Source organism: Myxine glutinosa, chromosome 5 (genome assembly GCF_964187855.1).
Source record: "Myxine glutinosa chromosome 5, kmMyxGlut1.1, whole genome shotgun sequence".
NCBI lineage: Eukaryota > Metazoa > Chordata > Myxini > Myxiniformes > Myxinidae > Myxine > Myxine glutinosa.
In genome coordinates this window covers 129,444,997-129,462,973 of record NC_136265.1, presented here as the reverse complement: position 1 = coordinate 129,462,973, position 17,977 = coordinate 129,444,997, and the positions used below count along the sequence as shown (strand labels likewise).

At 41.9% G+C, this 17,977-nt stretch overlaps 1 protein-coding gene across 1 annotated transcript in view; it reads left to right on the top strand.

The window, feature by feature from the left end:
• Window positions 1-17,977, top strand: part of PEPD (peptidase D) — a 66,661-nt gene that overhangs the window by 33,378 nt on the left and 15,306 nt on the right. Inside the window, exons 7-10 of the mRNA XM_068116257.2 lie at window positions 3,854-3,898; window positions 4,729-4,804; window positions 10,575-10,621; window positions 10,852-10,920. Coding sequence (XP_067972358.1) covers window positions 3,854-3,898; window positions 4,729-4,804; window positions 10,575-10,621; window positions 10,852-10,920 — 237 coding nt within the window. The remainder of the gene's footprint in view (window positions 1-3,853; window positions 3,899-4,728; window positions 4,805-10,574; window positions 10,622-10,851; window positions 10,921-17,977) is intronic.

Here is a 17,977-nt window from a genome sequence, read left to right as displayed (position 1 = left end):
CCAGGCTAACTCGTCCCATGTTCCTAATCCCACCATAGACTGTATCACCGTGGTCTGCAACTTTGCCTTCCTCAAATTAGTTCGGACCTCCAAGTTAAAATGTTTGGCCAATTTCAAGAGGTCCGACTTTAGTAACGCTCGGAACTGTGCCTCACTCGGGGTTACCGCAAAGTTCTGTGCCACAAACGCCATGGTGCCTATCGTTAACACCTGTTAACCTTCACCCAAGACTTTACCCCAATTTCCCCAAAAATTTACCAATTAATACTTAATTAATAAATTTTAATTAATAAAAATATTATTTTATTATTTTATACAATTTTAGATCCCGGACGAGCCCCCAATTCTGTTACGTGGTCCTCCCGGTGACTACCTGGTCTCGGTGACCCCCGGACCGTGAGAGGAACTCCGCCAGAAAGATCTATGATTTATGCTCTTTCGTAACGCATAAATCTGAATTCCAACCAATAAGAAACCCCACACCAGGGATCCGGAATAATCAATGATATATTCCCCGAGCAATCAACAACCATCCACAATCAGCAATCAATAGTACAAAGATGTCAACTCATCTATAATAACTCTAAGATGGCCATCTTATACATTCCTCACGTGAGCCCCACTCCCGACTCCCTCCATGGTCAATGTCTCTCTCAATGTCTCCGTACTCCGGTAGTTCGATCTCCGCACGTGGGCGGTTGAACGGACCCTTCCTGACGTTCTTTCACCGGGCACGTCCCGTACCGGGAACAACGGCTGCAGCGCGCACCTCCTGGCCAAGCAAAGCGGGTACAGCAAAGCAGGCAAAGCAACACGCGGCTTGCCCAGCGCGCGCGGCCCAAGGTGCGACCCGTACGCGGCCTTGTAGACGGTGAGGCGAACTGTGCCAGCTGCTTGGTTCCGTGCACGAACCCACGGCGACTTGACGTGTCAAAGGGTAGTTACACGTCCCGGTAACTCCTCTCGCCAGACGGGCTTTTAAACGCCGATTCTGTTACGTTGCTCAATCGATACCGCTCGCGTCCGAGCTCGGCGAGGAAGAAGAAGAATCGTCGCTTCTCCAGGACCTCGTGTCTTTTCTTCTTCCGTTTCCGGTCTCCTTTTTCCCAGAAGGGTTCCTGACCCTTTAATCACAACAACCTTTAATCGAGTCCACATTGATAAGCAAAGACCTGAATAGTAATTCACATACATTCACATAAATATGTAACAATATATATATATATATATATAATATATATATATATATATATATATATATATATATATATATATATATATATATACATATATATACATATACATATACATATATATATATACATATATACTGTATATATATATACATATACATATATATATATATATATATATATACTGTATATATATATACATATACATATATATATATATATATATATATATATACATATATATATATATATATATATATATATATATACATATATATATATATATATATACATATATATATATACATATATATATATACATATATAATACATATATATATATATATATATATATATACATATATATATATATATATATATACATATATATATATATATATATATACATATATATATATATATATACATATATATATATATATATATACATATATATATATATATATATATATACATATATATATATACATATATATATACATATATATATATATATATATATATATATACATATATATATACATATATATATATATATATATATATATATATACATATATATATATATATATATATATATACATATATATATATATATATATATACATATATATATATATATATATATATACATATATATATATATATATATATATATATATACATATATATATATATATATATATATATATATATATATACATATATATATATGTATATATATATATATATATATACATATATATATATATATATATATACATATATATATATACATATATATATACATATATATATATACATATATATATATACATATATATATATACATATATATATATACATATATATATATACATATATATATATACATATATATATATACATATATACATATATATATATATATATATATATATATATATATATATATATATATAATCAAGGCACCTCCTAGCTTTAATGGTGAGCACCAGCCACGAATTATGTCTCACACGGTAAATACCGCATAACCCGCAAGGAACCAACAGCCTGTCTGCCACACAGACCATCGTTCCCACCAGTGCAAACCAAAACCAGGGGGTGCGGTGCGATCGGCGGGGATAATAATCAACGAACATAACAGCGTGACGAGCGCTGTCCCGATCTCCTGTGGACCGAAGTCCTAGACCAAAGCGTCACCTCCGACCCAAAGGGTCTTCTGGAGGCCTCAGCCCGGCCACTCTGTCAACAGACAGAGATTTATTCATTGGTCCCCATTGGCTAAACATCAAGCAGAGCCGCCAATCCAGATTTCGGGCTTTCGTGCATCAAGCAGTATGCCGTCCTGACGAGGGTCAATAAGCCCGAAATCTGGATTGGCGGCTCTGCTTGATGTTTAGCCAATGGGGACCAATGAATAAATCTCTGTCTGTTGACAGAGTGGCCGGGCTGAGGCCTCCAGAAGACCCTTTGGGTCGGAGGTGATGCTTTGGTCTAGGACTTCGGTCCACAGGAGATCGGGACAGCGCTCGTCACGCTGTTATGTTCGTTGATTATATATATATATATATATATATATATATATATATATATATATATATATATATATATATATGTATGTATAATCGTGAGATTAAATCAGACGCGGACGTAGCTTCAGGACGTCGATCTTTAATTTTCGACAAGCTTTCGACCATCAAAGGTCTTCTTCTTAGTCGTCCCCAAGTTCCGGACGACTTCCGTTGAACTTGGGGACGACTAAAGAAGAAGACCTTTGTTGGTCGAAAGCTTGTCGAAAATTAAAGATCGACGTCCTGAAGCTACGTCCGCGTCTGATTTAATCTCACGATTATTTATTTAATGCAAATGAGATGCCCTGCTCGTACTGTGGAGTTTCTACTATTTCTCACAGTTATGTATGTATATATATATATATATATATATATCTATATATGTATATATAGTATATAGCCATGTTCACATTAGCTCCATTATGTAGAGATTGCAAGATTTGACTGTTTAATACGCATAACCGGATCTCCTTTTAGGAATGCTTGGCCTCTGAGATTGTCTTTTATTCTTTCCTACTCTTTTTTTTTTTTACACTTTATTGTCACAAAATTACGAATGAGAGTATGGTGGTGGCCGAGTGTAAGGGACGCTGGACCGTCATCTTCCGAGGTTACGGGTTCAAATCTAGCTGAAGGCCAGCAGTATTATTTAAGCTTCTCGAAACTAAGCTAGTCTCAGAAGATTTACCATGTCACTGTTGAAATTTTAAAAATTAACACAATTCACTTTGCTTTTTAATGGCCTTCAGGGAGGGCTTCATCTGTGTGCAAGTGTGGTTCACGTGTCATACCAGCCCACACATTGTGGTTCACATTTCACACCCTCAAGGGAACTTGGAATAAAGACTACTTAAAAATTACATCGTTGGGTTTGTGTACATGGAACATGGTGTGTAGATTTACATCGAGGATAAAACGCTACTTATCTTTTGAAATAAGCATTTTGTTCACCATTTCAGTGATTTGAGAAAATTAAATGAAATAAAGATAGCCAATAAAAGAAGCATTAAACGTACCAATGATTACCTGTCAAACGTACTTGCCTCATTCATTCCCAATTGTCTGCCCACCTTGCTCACATTATAGGTTCAAGGTGGATAACACGAGTCTGCACCCTGAGATTGTGGAATGGTAAGATCGCTCAACGAGGGTGAGGAGAGCAGAATGACATGGGCAACAAAAGTTGGCGTTGCTTTTGTGTGTTCCAATAATTAGTATTGATGAAGCTCAAACGTTGTGTGTGTGTGTGTGTGTGTTGATTGTATGCCGTATGCTCAATCCTTCTGAGGCTTACCTGCTGGTCGCTTTGGCAACTCTTGTGACACCAAAGAAACTGTCTTGGGGTTTTGTCAAGACCTTGAAATAGAATTTGTCAGGAAATGAGAGAAGTATGAAGAAAGCTTTGGAGGAATCTTGCTTGTTACTGGACTTGGTCTTTCGGCGATGCACGGTATCATGGAGGGAGGAAGGAAAGGGAATTCCATTAAGTGGTGATCACTGTGAAGCATGTGGACACAAATATGGTGTGTTTGTGTTGTTGATTGTTATCTCAATATGAGGGTTTCAGAAGGTGGAACAGAGCCCCACCAGGTCTCGATGTATCCCCACCACCCCAACGCAAGTCGGGGGCAAATCTTCCCCATTCTTCCCTGGTGCCCGGATTTGTCAGGGCAGCGCGGTCACGGTCAGAGTGCCGATCGGTACCCATGAACCGGCCCTTTCCCTCTTGTCTCTGTCTCTTCTCTCTCTCTCTTTCTCTAACTCTGTCGTGGCCCTGACTTTGGGAAGTCCTTTCCGCCCAGGTGAGAGGGAAGTGGCATAAATGCCGCCCCCCCCCCTCGCTGCCATCGTGGATGTGCGTGCGTGCATGCTAGTACTACATACGTATGTCCATACAATTCACTCATACACCCTACATCACCTCAACCTTTCTTTTTTCCCCCCCCACCTTCACCCAACAGCCGATTAATCAAGACGGACATGGAGCTCGAAGTTATCCGATACACTAACAGGATATCCAGCGAAGCCCATAAAGAGGTCAGCGTGAGTGCACAAAGCAGTTGGCATTAATTGTTTTCACCTTCATAGGTGTACATGTAGTTCTTTTGACATTGCCAATGATTCAAGTTTTATTGACACGTCACCTGATGGATTGCTCTGCAGTTACGAGTGCCGGATCCCTTTATGAAACTGGGTAAGATAGATGTGGGTACATTTACAGCATTTATCAGAAGGTTGCAGTGAACGTGAAAAAAAAACATTATTATTGCTCTTTTTATGACACCAATCTAAGGCTCATAAGGGAGGGAGGGGTTAATGGAGGTAGAAAAGATTGCTGGGGTTGGAGGATGCCGTGAGATTCAAAAGTGCTTGAGGAAAGGATAGGATTGTTAGTATCACCTTCACTCTTTCGTTCCTCTTTTCTCCCACCTCTGGAACAAACTCCCTCACTCTCTTCAATCCCACTCCTCCCTCCAGGTTTTTAAAACAGCTGTTCACCACCATATCTTGTCTTCCCCCATCCAAAACCTTGATCTTTTCTACCTCCATTAATTCAACCCAGATCCACTTTTCTGAAATACCAACTTCTTTCCTGGAAGTCCTAGCAGTGTCCATGTGTTTTTTTTTACCTCTCCCACCTCCCACATCCCTTCCCACGCCTCCTCCCCCCAAACCCTCTACCTCCCACAGATCTCCCGATGTCCATGCTCTCAAATGTTGTACTTGTGTGCTTCACCCTCTCTCCCCATCTTGTCTCCCGCTCCCTTTATTTTGTCTTATGTGTCAGTTTTTGTTTTTTTTGTCATTAATGTTACCTCTTACATAAGCCTCGACCTTGTATAAAACCACATTTTTCCCCGCAAAGTGGGGGTTGGCCTTTTTGGGGACCGTGGTTGTTGTTGTTTTTTGGTCCCCTTTTTGAAGCAATGTTTTACGGCCGGATGCCCTTCCTGCCGCCAACCCTGTTTGTCGCCTTTTTACGATAAACAGGGAATTACCAGTGTACTGGTACTCAATTTGCCGACCTCGGAAGGATGACAGGCGGAGTCAACCCCCCTGGCGTTAATTCAGCGATCGACCGGGATTCGAACCCAGGATCCTTGGATCCTAAGCTGGCACCCTAGCCGCTAGCCCAACACCAACACCAGGGCCTCGACCTTGTATACAAAAAAAAAATTGAACAGCTTCAGTATTTTGGGAGTTTAACCAGGTAGGGTTCACTAGAAGATCACATATATCTCAGAGGAGCAACTGCGTGTATATCACTTTCAGGACAGGGACATTAGTAGACATGAGTGCACCTCCACATTGGTAGGCAATGGGCAGGCAGGTACCCACACTCATCTCTGAGCTGTAGAGCCTGGGTTTGACTCCAGACCCAGCAATAAACTGTCATCCCGGTGTTTCACGGGCAAGGTGATTCAGCAATGTGCGTGGTCCAGGTAAAGATGGACAATGTCTTGGATGGGGTTTTTACAACTAAAGTGGCCGCCAGTCGGCCATCTTTGATCGGATCGTAAAGATGAAAAGATGTCCATCAATCCGTTTCACAGATGGACAATAAACTGGGCTTTCCGTCTGCTGGCATTAGATGGTGGCCATTCACGATACCACACTTCACGAATAGTAGGCGAGCTATCATCGGCACCCTGAAAAATGTAAGAATTCGTGTGTACGAAAGAAGAAGGAAGCAGGTATACAATCGACAAACGTGTATCAAGAGCTGCAGGCTCAGATTGAAACACTAATAGTTATTAGTGTTGTAAAACTCCACCAATCGACTTTCAAATGATGAGTCTAAAGAGCAATATTGAGTTTATGCTCCATTCCCTCAGCTCGATTGATTTCAACATGACCTTGAGTGCATTGGCCTGTGGTACTTGACAAGGGGTGCACCAATATAATGCATGTTACTTCATGTCATCATGAGGGTGGGGTGGGAGAGGGGTTGCGAGTCATAAAACCATGAAGACGTGCACTTTTAAATATCGAGCATAGCTGTGAACATTGATGTATTAATGAATAACATGTATGACCTAAGTCGTACCTACACAATAAAAACCTTCCGCCATAAAAACCCTTTACAACTTGGACTTTCGAGTGCAAAAGCATTGTTAATTACATAATGATCATTAACCCTTAGATGCAGGCGTCAAAAATCCTACATAAACGCAGCCATTGGGCCCAACGGATGTATTTGTGTAGTTTTTTATAAATCTCTTATAGATTTTTTTTTCTTGCATATCCTTTTTCAATCCAAGTCGATGCTCATGTGTGTATTTGCTCAGAAAATGTGAAGCATTGATCCTATTATTTGGAAGAATCCCATGCAAGTAATTAATCTTTTTTTTCTTTTGCAAATTTTTTTTTTTTTTGTATACAGAATCGAGGCTCGTGAAAGAGCTAACATTTATCACACAAAAAAGAATCAAACAGACACACGAAGTATATAATAAGGGGAGCGGTAGACAAGATGGGGAGAGAAGGGGAAGCACACAAACACAACATTTGAGAGCAGGGACATCGGGAGATCTGTGGGAGGGAGGGGGCTTGGGGGGAGGAGGCGTGGGAAGGGGGGGGGGGGAGGGTGGGAGAAGTATAAAACACAAGGACACTGCAAGGACTTCCAGGAAAGAAGTTGGTATTTCAAAAAAGTGTATCTGGGGTGAAATTAGCGGGGATAGAAAAAATCAAGGTTTTGGATGGGAGAAGATAAGAGATGGTGCTGAATAGCTGTTTTAAAGACCTGGAGGGAGGAGTGGGATTGAAGAGATTGAGGGAGTTTGTTCCAGAGGCGGGAGAAGAGAGGAACGAAAGAGTGAAGGTGAGCAGAGAGTCTTGATTTTGGCAGTTGAACCATAAGAGGGTTGCAGGCAGATCTTGTGCGACCTGTAGGAATATTTGGGGGACAGAGCCCAGAGAGAGCTGGGGGAGCAAGGCCGGAGAGGAGTCGGTAGAAGACAGAAAGACCACCAACCTGCCTGCGGTGAGTAAGTGAAAGGCCCTCGGAGTTAGCTTCATTGCGGGAGATTCCAATGATTCTGAACGCTTTGGTTTCAACAGCGTGAAGATGAGCTAGGTGTGAGGCAGGAGCACCAGCCCAGAGGGGAGAGCAGTATTCCATTGAGCTGCTGATGAAAGCCTTGTATGTGATGAGGAGCTCACGTGTGCCAAGGAAGGACTTCGCACGACGGAGGATGCCAAGTCGGCGACTGGCTTTGGAGGCCAGATTTGAAATGTGATTTTCCCAGGAAAGATCATGGTAGATAGTGAGATCCAAAAGCTTGAGTGACAGAACTTCTTGGAGAGGATTATTCAGAAAGTGCATGGAAGGGTTTTCCAGTCGGTCTTTTCGGAGAGACACAGTAAGAGTGTGAGATTTGTCAGGATTGAAAGACATGTTCCACTTGTTTGACCAGTCTGCGATTTTGTCCAGGTCTGCAGAGAGGGAGGAGGCTGCAGACTGCCGATCTGAGGGATGAGGAATGGAGCAGCAGAGAGTGGAGTCATCAGCAAAGCGATAGAGAGGATTTTCAAGAGAGTCAGAGATCATTGATGAAGACCAGAAAAAGCACAGGGCCCAGAACACTGCCTTGGGGAACTCCAGCCTGAACAGGAAGCGGAGATGAGAGAAATCCATTCAGGGCCACACGTTGAGTACGACTAGAGAGGAAGTCCGCCAGCCATGCGTGGAGATTTCCATGGATACCATAGGAGGAGGGTTTGGTGAGCCGAGCAGGGTGCCAGACCGTATCGAAGGCATGTGATATGTCAAGGGAGACAGCTCTAATTTCCTATTTGGCATTGAGGACCTCCATCCATTGTTGAGACAGCAGAAGCAGCATGTCCAGAGTAGAGTGACCTGGTCTGAAACCAATTTGATGATCAGAGATCAAGCCAGTATTTTGGGAGTTTAACCAGGTATGGTTCACTGGAAGATCACATACATCTTGGAGGAGCTGCGGAGAGTCGAGGGAATGAGAAAGCCGAGGGAGCAAGGTTTGAGAGATGCTTTAAAAAAATCACAGGCGTCAACCTGTCTGTGATGTGAGAGCAACGGGCTTTGTGCTTCTGCCTCATCGCAAGAGATTCCAATAATGTTGACAGCTTTATATTTCACAAAATTCAGGAGAGACCAACGTGATGCTCAGGCACCAGTCCATCGGAGAGATCACTACTCCATTGAGCTGACAACAGAGGCCTTATGGGCTGAGTTTTTTTTTTTTCCTCATTTTTCAAGGAATGACATGGAACGACAGAAGATGTGCATTCTGTGTCTGGCTTTGGAGGCCTGCTTTGATACGTAGTCAGCCCGGTAGATGTTGTGGCTGATGCTGAGGTCTCGAAGTTCATAATACCGAACCTCTTTTCAGTGGTTGACCATGGAAATATATACTGAACGAAGATTCATTTGACATTCCTCCCAGAGAAACAAGGTAAGGCTATGGGATTTTCCAAACTAGCATTTAATCAATCAGAAATCTGCGGGAGCGGCTAGGGGAGGAGAGGGAGAGCGAGAAGGGGGGTCATGTGTATGTGCGCACCATGCGAACGGCAGTTTGTTAATATTCTTATTATTCTTTAACAGCCACAACTATTCCCAAGTTATGTTCTTCTAGCATTTGCTGGGGGGAGCTTGGCCCAAGTCTTTCACGAACCAGGTGGCCAGGCCTGATGTTAAACTAGGTAAAGTTCTATTTTTAAAATTCCACTTTGACATTATGGGGTATTATATGTAGATCAGTGACAAATAAATTTAAAATTAATCCATTTAAATTCAGGCTGTAATGCAACAAAATGTGAAAAAAGTCAAGGGGTGTGAATACTTTCTGGAGACACTATAAGTAAGTAACAATCGAATGTGTCACGGTCAGCCAAACACCAAATGGCGTATGTTAGTATGATTCCAAATTAGCAGAGTACAACAACTACTACCTGCCTGTCAGTGAGATGGGGTTAGTGTAGGGCACGATACGGAGTCATTTGCATCGAGGAAAAGGGTTTTTTTTGAAAGCATCACAGAGATCATTTATATGAGGAGCAAGACTGGGCCTAATAGGAGTATGCTATCTTGCTTCCATAAGAGAGTTGATTGCACAAGTAGAGGAAGTCAGAAATCCAGGAATTGAGGCAGCCTTGTATGCCGTCGCAGTGAGCTTGACAGACATGCACATTGTGTCAAATGTCCGAGATGGGTTGAGGGAGATGGGACTGACCAGATAGATGTGTTGTTATTGGGCATTTAGAAACGCGTGATTTATTACCCCACCCATGTGATGTGAAAAGTGGGGTTAAGCAATTGGTTCATTTTGTGTCTGTATATATCTTTTTGTGAAAAGGTCAACATATGCCGAATTTAAAAATCGTCAATTTTCATATGATTGCCTTGAAGTTGAAGAGGATTTGCATATCAGATCACTGAATTCAACCACCAATTATTTTTGAGGTCAACATAGGCCAAAAGGTCAACATAGGCCAAAGGTCAATAACTTATTTTAGGGATTTCACAAGTGTGGTGCTATGCACGACATGTTTCTTGTTTTTTTTTGTTTTTTTGTTTGTTTGATTCAACTTCTCAGATTTTCTTTTGATACAACAACAACAACAGGCATTTTAAGGCCATTTTCCCTGCTAGAGCGGGGGTTAGCCAAATTACATTATTAAAAAGTGCGGGGCTTATTAGGTATATATTTTGATGATATATTTCAATATGGAAATCATAAAATCCTGAACATTCCTACTTTTAATTATTGTATCGGTGCCAGTATCGCCCTATTAGCTTGTCCGCTCTTCCCACCAACATTAGGTGATGAAGGCAGTGCGACCTGGAATGTATGAATACGAGTTGGAGAGGTATGTAGATTTATGTAGTAGCTTTGTAATGCTTCATCACACCATGTCCGAATTCAACTACCCAGCATTCCACCATCTTGTGACGTCACTATTTTTTCTCCCCCCTCCATCGTCAACGGAGCACTTGAGGATAAAGTCTTTGCTTGCATCATTTCCCATACAAGCATGGATGGTTGAATTGAACGTTGTTTGAATTATAATTGATGTCCTGACTCGTTTCCTGCCCCCAGCCTTTTTCAGCATTTCTGCTACAGCCGTGGGGGTATGCGCCACGTTTCGTACACCTGCATTTGCGCCAGGTAGCCCTCCTGCTTACCCCCCTGCACTCTATTTGTTGTTGCATATCTCTTGAGCCTATTATACGTTAATTTGGTTGTTTTAATAATCTTGATTTATTTATTTACTTAATACCTTTTTATTTACTTACATTTATTTACAATGCTTTATTTGGTCAGTTATTTGATCCTTTAAAATCCTTCACCTTCAAAAAATCCATTGATCCTTCAACACTTTTTGGAGGCTCTCTCCACCATATTGTCATGTCATCATCAGGCATAGAAAACGCTTTGACGAAAGTCTACTTTTGACTTGACCAAACGGAATAAATGTTTGACGTAAATTTCGATGCCCTAAGTGGAATTGTAAGACATTGTGCATACAAACTAATTGTTGTTGTGCCTGTGAAGTTTGGCAAAGATGTACAAAATGTTGAGAGAGGAGACTGCAGTAAGGACGGACACTGTCGGATTATTTACTTTGATAGCTGGAGTCCTTGGGCCCAACACCCGCCCATGCTTCATCGCACATTTCACTAGATGCAATTATAAGAGGCAAAAATATAAGAGGAATTAGAAGAGCGAAAATGGGGATTACCACAAAGGGATGTAGTATGCTGACAAAGAATCGAGGCCTCAAAAGTGACAAGGGTCAGGGTGGAGATCCTCATGATGGTCAAAGTGTGTGTGTGTGTGTGTGTGTGTGTGTGTGTGTGTGTGTGTGTGTGTGTGTGTGTGTGTGTGTGTGTGTGTGTGTGTGTGTGTGTGTGTGTGTGTGTGTGTGTGTGTGTGTGTGTGTGTATATGTGTGTGTGTGTATATGTGTGTGTATATGTGTGTCCGTCCTCAGTTATACCTGCCTGCAGGTTACAATTTTAAACCGATCTTCAGGAAACTTCACCAAATGGTACGGTTATCGGTCCGACAGAATCCTATTGATTTTGCGGTCAAAACGTCAACATAGGCCAAAGGTCAACCTCTTTTCCCGAATTTCTAAAATCCTCAATTTTCATCCGATTGACTTGACATTTGAATAGGATTTACATATCGGCTAACTGAATTAAACCACCAACTATTTTTGAGATCAACATAGGTCACAAGGTCGACATAGGCCGAAGGTCAACCACTTTTTTTTCTAATTTCTAAAATCCGCAATTTTTATCCAATTGACTTGTAATTTGAATAGGATTTGCATATTTGCATTCCCACCCCCACCCCCCCCCCCCCCCGCCTTCCCATGCCTCCTCTCCCCAAGCCCTCTCCCTCCCACAGATCTCCCAATGTCCCTGTTCTCTGCTGTTGTACAATGTGTGCTTCCCTCTCTCCCCCCCATCTTGTCTCCCGCTCCCTTTATTGTATGTTTTGTGTCCGTTTTTTGTTTTTTTGTGATTGATGCTCTTACACGAGCCTCGATCTTGCATACAAAAAAAAGAAAAAGAAAAAGCTGACTAAATTCAACCACCAACTATTTTTGAGGTCAACATAAGTTACAAGGTCAACATAGGCCAAAGGTCAAACACTTTTTTTTAAATTTCTAAATTCTGCAATTTTCATCTGATTGACTTGAAATTTGAATACGATTTTCATATCAGCAAACTGAATTCATATACCATCTATTTTTTAGGTCAACATAGACCAAAAGGTCAACATGGGCCAAAGATCAAAAACCTTTTTGAATTTCTAAAATCCTAAATTTTCATCCGATTGACTTGAAATTTGAATCGGATTTACATATCAGCTGACTGAGTCTGACTGTTTTGCCAAGTGTCGCTCTGAGTGATTTTTTTCATTAATTTATTGTCTTGTTCCCCTGTCTGCTTTTGTCCCATTTTGGATTTGAACCTGTGATTCCAGCATTGTGCTTAGATGGGAACACAAACCAGACCACCCCACACTCACTCTTTTATTTCCTTATTTTCTTTTAATGGTTTGATCAAGAATAAATAATAGCTATTTTATGCAAGATGCTGGTCTGTCAGCCTGGTGTTGGCTTAGCGGTTAGGGTGCCGGCTTGGGATCCTAGGATCCTGGGTTCGAATCCCGGTCGATCGCTGAATTAACGCCAGGGGGCTTGACTCAGCCTGTCATCCTTCCGAGGTCGGCAAATTGAGTACCAGCTTGCTGGGATGAATGATCACGGTGTGTACCCCGGTTTAGAATAGGTACACCGTATCCCTGCGCATCGTAAGAGCGTGACCAAGGGTTGGCGTCAGGAAGGGCATCCGGCCATAAAAACATTGCCTTAAACAGGGAACCATGATCGTCATGGGGCCCGCAAGGCTAACCCCCGCTCTAGCGGGGAAAAATGGCCTCAAAACGATCATTCATTCATTCATATTCTGGTCTGTCCAATGTAAATATATTAGTTTGTGGTATTACACTCCTTTGAAGTTGTGCTTCGAGGCTTCTGACACCTTCCTTTTGTTTTATCTGGCACAACATCTTAGCTCGCTCAAGGCAACCGTGAACCTCCTTGTTGCTCACAATGCTTATGTTTCCATCCTTTGTCACTCGAACATTACATCACCGACATCTGTCCTCGAAAGATAAGAGATCAAGCAAAACCCTTAAGCTCATATTCTTGTGATTGTGATCAATTAATTCCTTCTGCATTCACTGCATTGTTCGATGCACTTCATTCGGAAAATAGCACAAACTCTGGGCCCAATCCCAGAATGGATTACGAACTTAAATTTGCTGTTCACCACTTTGCTACTTTCCACCTGCTACAGCATTGATTTATTCCTTTTATCACTTTTGTTTGTCTGCATTTTGTGTGTGAATTGGTTTGTCTTTTGTTATGGCATACACCAGTAGGATAAGCTTCACTTAATTCTTCCTTTAAATTTCTTACTCTTGCTCAGCATATTTAAAAGTCATTATCTTCTTCTTTTTTGCTGCATTTAACATTGGTTCATTTGTCGACTCTTTTGGGATTGTGGTTCATTCAAAACCAGAAGTGAAATAACTGTAGATACAATGAACCTGTAATCTCGTGTTTTTCCTCCTAGATGCATCATTTATATATTTTATATTTTTTTATATTTATATATTTTTTTTTATATTTCTATTTCGTGTTTTATTTTTATATATTTTATATTTTATATTTCTTTTTTATATTTATATAATAATTTTATATATATATTTTTTCTTTTTTTCTGTGATCACTATGTACTGAATATATTCCCTGCCAGTAATCAGACGCGTGACCTTTTAGGACACCGCATCATCTTCCTCCCCTCCCATCCTCCCCCCCCCCCCCCCTTACCCCACTCCACACATCTATTCAGGAAAAGGTTGATAGGGTGACTCATTGTTTGTACAACAGGGGTCAGTCCAGGTTGGGTTGGTGCAGCCTGGGTAGCCAGCTTTATTATATTTCCCATGCTGGGATGGTCTTCGTACAGTATTTCCCATGTTACCTGAGTTGGTTGTGTCACAATGAGGCTATGGCAGGGAGGGTGGTGAGGGAGTGATAAGGTAAAGGAGGCTGAGGTCATCTTGGTTTGAAGTTATTGATAGATGTTTGAAACTGAGGTCTCAAAGTCACAGTTGTGCTTTTATTTATTTATTTTTAGACAAAGTCAAGGCTCGTGGAAGAACTAGGACACAGAACAGATCAGGACACAACATAACAAAGGCAGGAGAAAGGGGAAGCACCAATAGCAGGGCGGAGGGAGAAAGTAGATGGAGACGGACAAACAAGGGATGCAGGTAACAATGAGGGTTAGGGGAGAATGCAAGGGTGAACAAGATGCATACATGAGCAAACTTTTGGGAGGGGTGGTGGTGCTTTTGTGGGTGTAGAAAAGATCATGGTTTTGGATGGAGGATGACTTGAGATGGTGGCGAATAGCTGTCTTTTGAAGACCAGGAGGGAAAAATTAGATTGACAAGCGTTACGCCTAGGTTCCCCGTCGGTGAAGTGATGTGAGTTGACAAAGTGGAAGACGCAGAAAACATGCTATGATATGATATTTCGCTCACAAGGTTCAGTCATACATGGAGGCGGCCATCTTGGATTTTGACGTGGCCACCCAATTTTCAATAGCGTTCTTCCGTATGCCTAGATACACCCACACACCAGATTAGAAGTTGGTACCTCACGTATTTTTCAAGATATTCCGCTCACAAGGTTCAGACATACATGGCGGCGGCCATCTTGGATTTTGACGTGGCGACCCAATTTACAATAGCGTTCTTCCTTGTGCCTAGATACACCCAAACACCAGATTAGAAGTTGGTACTTTGCTTATTTTTCAAGATATTATGCTCACAAGTTGCAGACATATATATGGTGGCGGCCATCTTGGATTTTGACGTGGCGACCCAATTTACAATAGCGTTCTTCCTTATGCCGAGATACACCCACACACCAAATTAGAAGTTGGTACTTCGCTTAGTTTTCAAGATATTAATCTCACAAGGTTCAGATGTACATGGCGGCGGCCATCTTGGATTTTGACGTGGCGACCCAATTTTAAACAGCGTTCTTCCTTGTGCCTAGATACACCCACACACCAGATTAGCAGTTGGTACGTCGCTTATTTTTCGAGATATTTCGCTCACAAGTTTCAGACATAAATATGGTGGCGGCCATCTTGGATTTTGACGTGGCGACCCAATTTTCAATAGCGTTCTTCCTTATGCCTAGATACACCCACACACCAGATTAGAAGTTGGTACTTCGCTTATTTTTCAAGATATTCATCTCACAAGGTTAAGAAAAACATGGCATCAGACATACATGGCGGCGGCCATCTTGGATTTTGACGTGGGTTGCACCCACACACCAAATTCGAATGCGGTCCTTCGCTTACGCACGCCCGCACGCACGCAAACACGCACGCACGCACGGACACACGGACGGAGGGGAAAGCCATAGTCCCCTTTTCGCTACGCTGTGCGACGGGGGACAAAAAGAGTGTGGAAGGTAGTTTCACGGGCAGGAAAAGGGAGGAATAAATGAGTGGAGGTGAGAAGTGGTTCTGGATTGAGGCAGTTTCACGAGGAGGGGGTTACTGGTGGACAGCGTGGGAACAAAGCATGGAGAGGGCAGAAGGGTGGAAGACCAAAAACAAGGTGGAACTAGAACGGCACTCAGTAGAGAACATACCTCCGCCTGGTTGGCCATATCACTCAATGGTGAAGAATCGCTTTAAAAATTCTACAAGCTGGATCCGGATCTGGATCTTTATCAAAATTGAATCGATTCTTCCTTGTCACACACGCAACCTGTCCAACAAGTTTCGTCCAAATCCATCTTTAATTTTTTGAGATATCTCACTATGTATCATTTTTGGCCCGATCTCCCAATGGTGAAGAATCACTTAAACAATTAAATAATTCTCATATCCAAATCCATATTCAGATCTTCACCAAAATCGAATTGAATCGTCCTTGTCAGACACCCAACCGGTCCACAAAGTTTCGTCCAAATCCGTCTACAACTTTTTGAGATATCCTGCTATGTATTGGTTTTGGCCCTATCTTCCAATGGTGAAGAATCACTTTAAAAATTATACCAGCCAGATCCGAATCAGGATCTTCATCAAAATCTAATCATTTCGTCCTTGTCACATACGCTACCTCTCTGCCAAATTTCGTCCGAATCCGTACTCAACTTTTTGAGATATCTTGTTCACAAACAAACAAACAGACAGACAGACAGGGGTGAAAACATAACCTCCATCCACCTTTGGTGGCGGAGGGAAAAAGACATAGAGACCACCGACCTGTTGGCAATGGTGAAGTGACCTAGACTCAGCTTCATCACGAGATATGCCAATTATTTTGAAGGCCTTCATTTCCTTGGCGTCAAGCTGAGCAAGATGTGAGGCAGGGGAGCCAAGTACTCCATCAAGTTGCGGATGAAAGCCTTGTAGGTGGATAGGAGTTCAGGTGTGCGAAGGAAGAACTTTACACGACGGAGGATGCCCAGTCTGGAGGATGCCCGGTCGGCGTCTGGCTTTGGTGGCCAACTTTGCAATGAGCCTTTCCCAAGATAGCCCTTAAGGCAGACCCCAAATTTTTCGTCAGCGGTATCAGTCAGAGGGAGCAAGGCTTCTTGTGATTTTTAGCAAGTTACAAGGGACAAGTACAAACCCGTAGCTCCAGCACAGCTTGAGGTGTGGGTTGTCTGTCCATCCATTCTACTGCCAGCTTTACATGTCCATCCTGGGTCTCCCAGCACCAGCCTCTCCCGATAGGACTAGGTGCCTCTGGGTTTCTCTGCAGACTCCTCTTCCAGGCGGCAGCTTGATAGTTGGCCCATTGTGCATAAACAATCTTTGCTAGGTCGTAGTTGGTGACTCTCGATCACACCCCTTTTGGCACAGAGGTGATATCTCAAATCATTCACTTTCGTTGCACCAGATTTAGCTCCATACAGGAGGCATGTGAATTTCTCCAACTTGTCCATGTGCTCGTCACTAACATCCCATTCCTTTCCCAACTTGACGAAGGTATTTTGTATCTTGTTGTTGATAATGATGATTTTGAGTGCACTTAGTTTCCCTTTGCCTGCAAACGTGCTGACTGTGGCACATCCTGTGTAGGCATACAGTCGTGGCCAAAAATATTGGCACCCTTGCACTTTTTTTCAAATAACTCACAATTTTCTCGAAAGATAAGTTTAAATTGACAAAAGTATTTGGTCTCCACAATTCTTTATTTCACTGTTAATATTACAAAATCTTTGTTTTTTTATTTATTCAGAACTTAATATATCCTTTTAAATCAGAAAATATAAAGAAATGGCATTGACAAAATTATTGACACCCTGGAATTAATATTTCGTAGCACAGACTTTGGACAAAATAACTGCAGTCAAGCGCTCCCTATAGCCATGAATGATCTTCCTACACCTCTCTACTGGCAGTTTGTCCCACTCTTCTTTTGCAAACTGCTCCAGTTCTCCCAGATTTGAAGGGTGTCTTATCCCAACTGCTGTTTTCAGATCTCCCCACAGGTGTTCAGTGCGATTTAGATCTGGACTCATTTCTGGAAACTTCAGAACAGTCCAGCGTTTTGTCTTGAACCATCCCTGGGTGCTTTTTGAAGTGTGTTTGAGGTCATTGTCC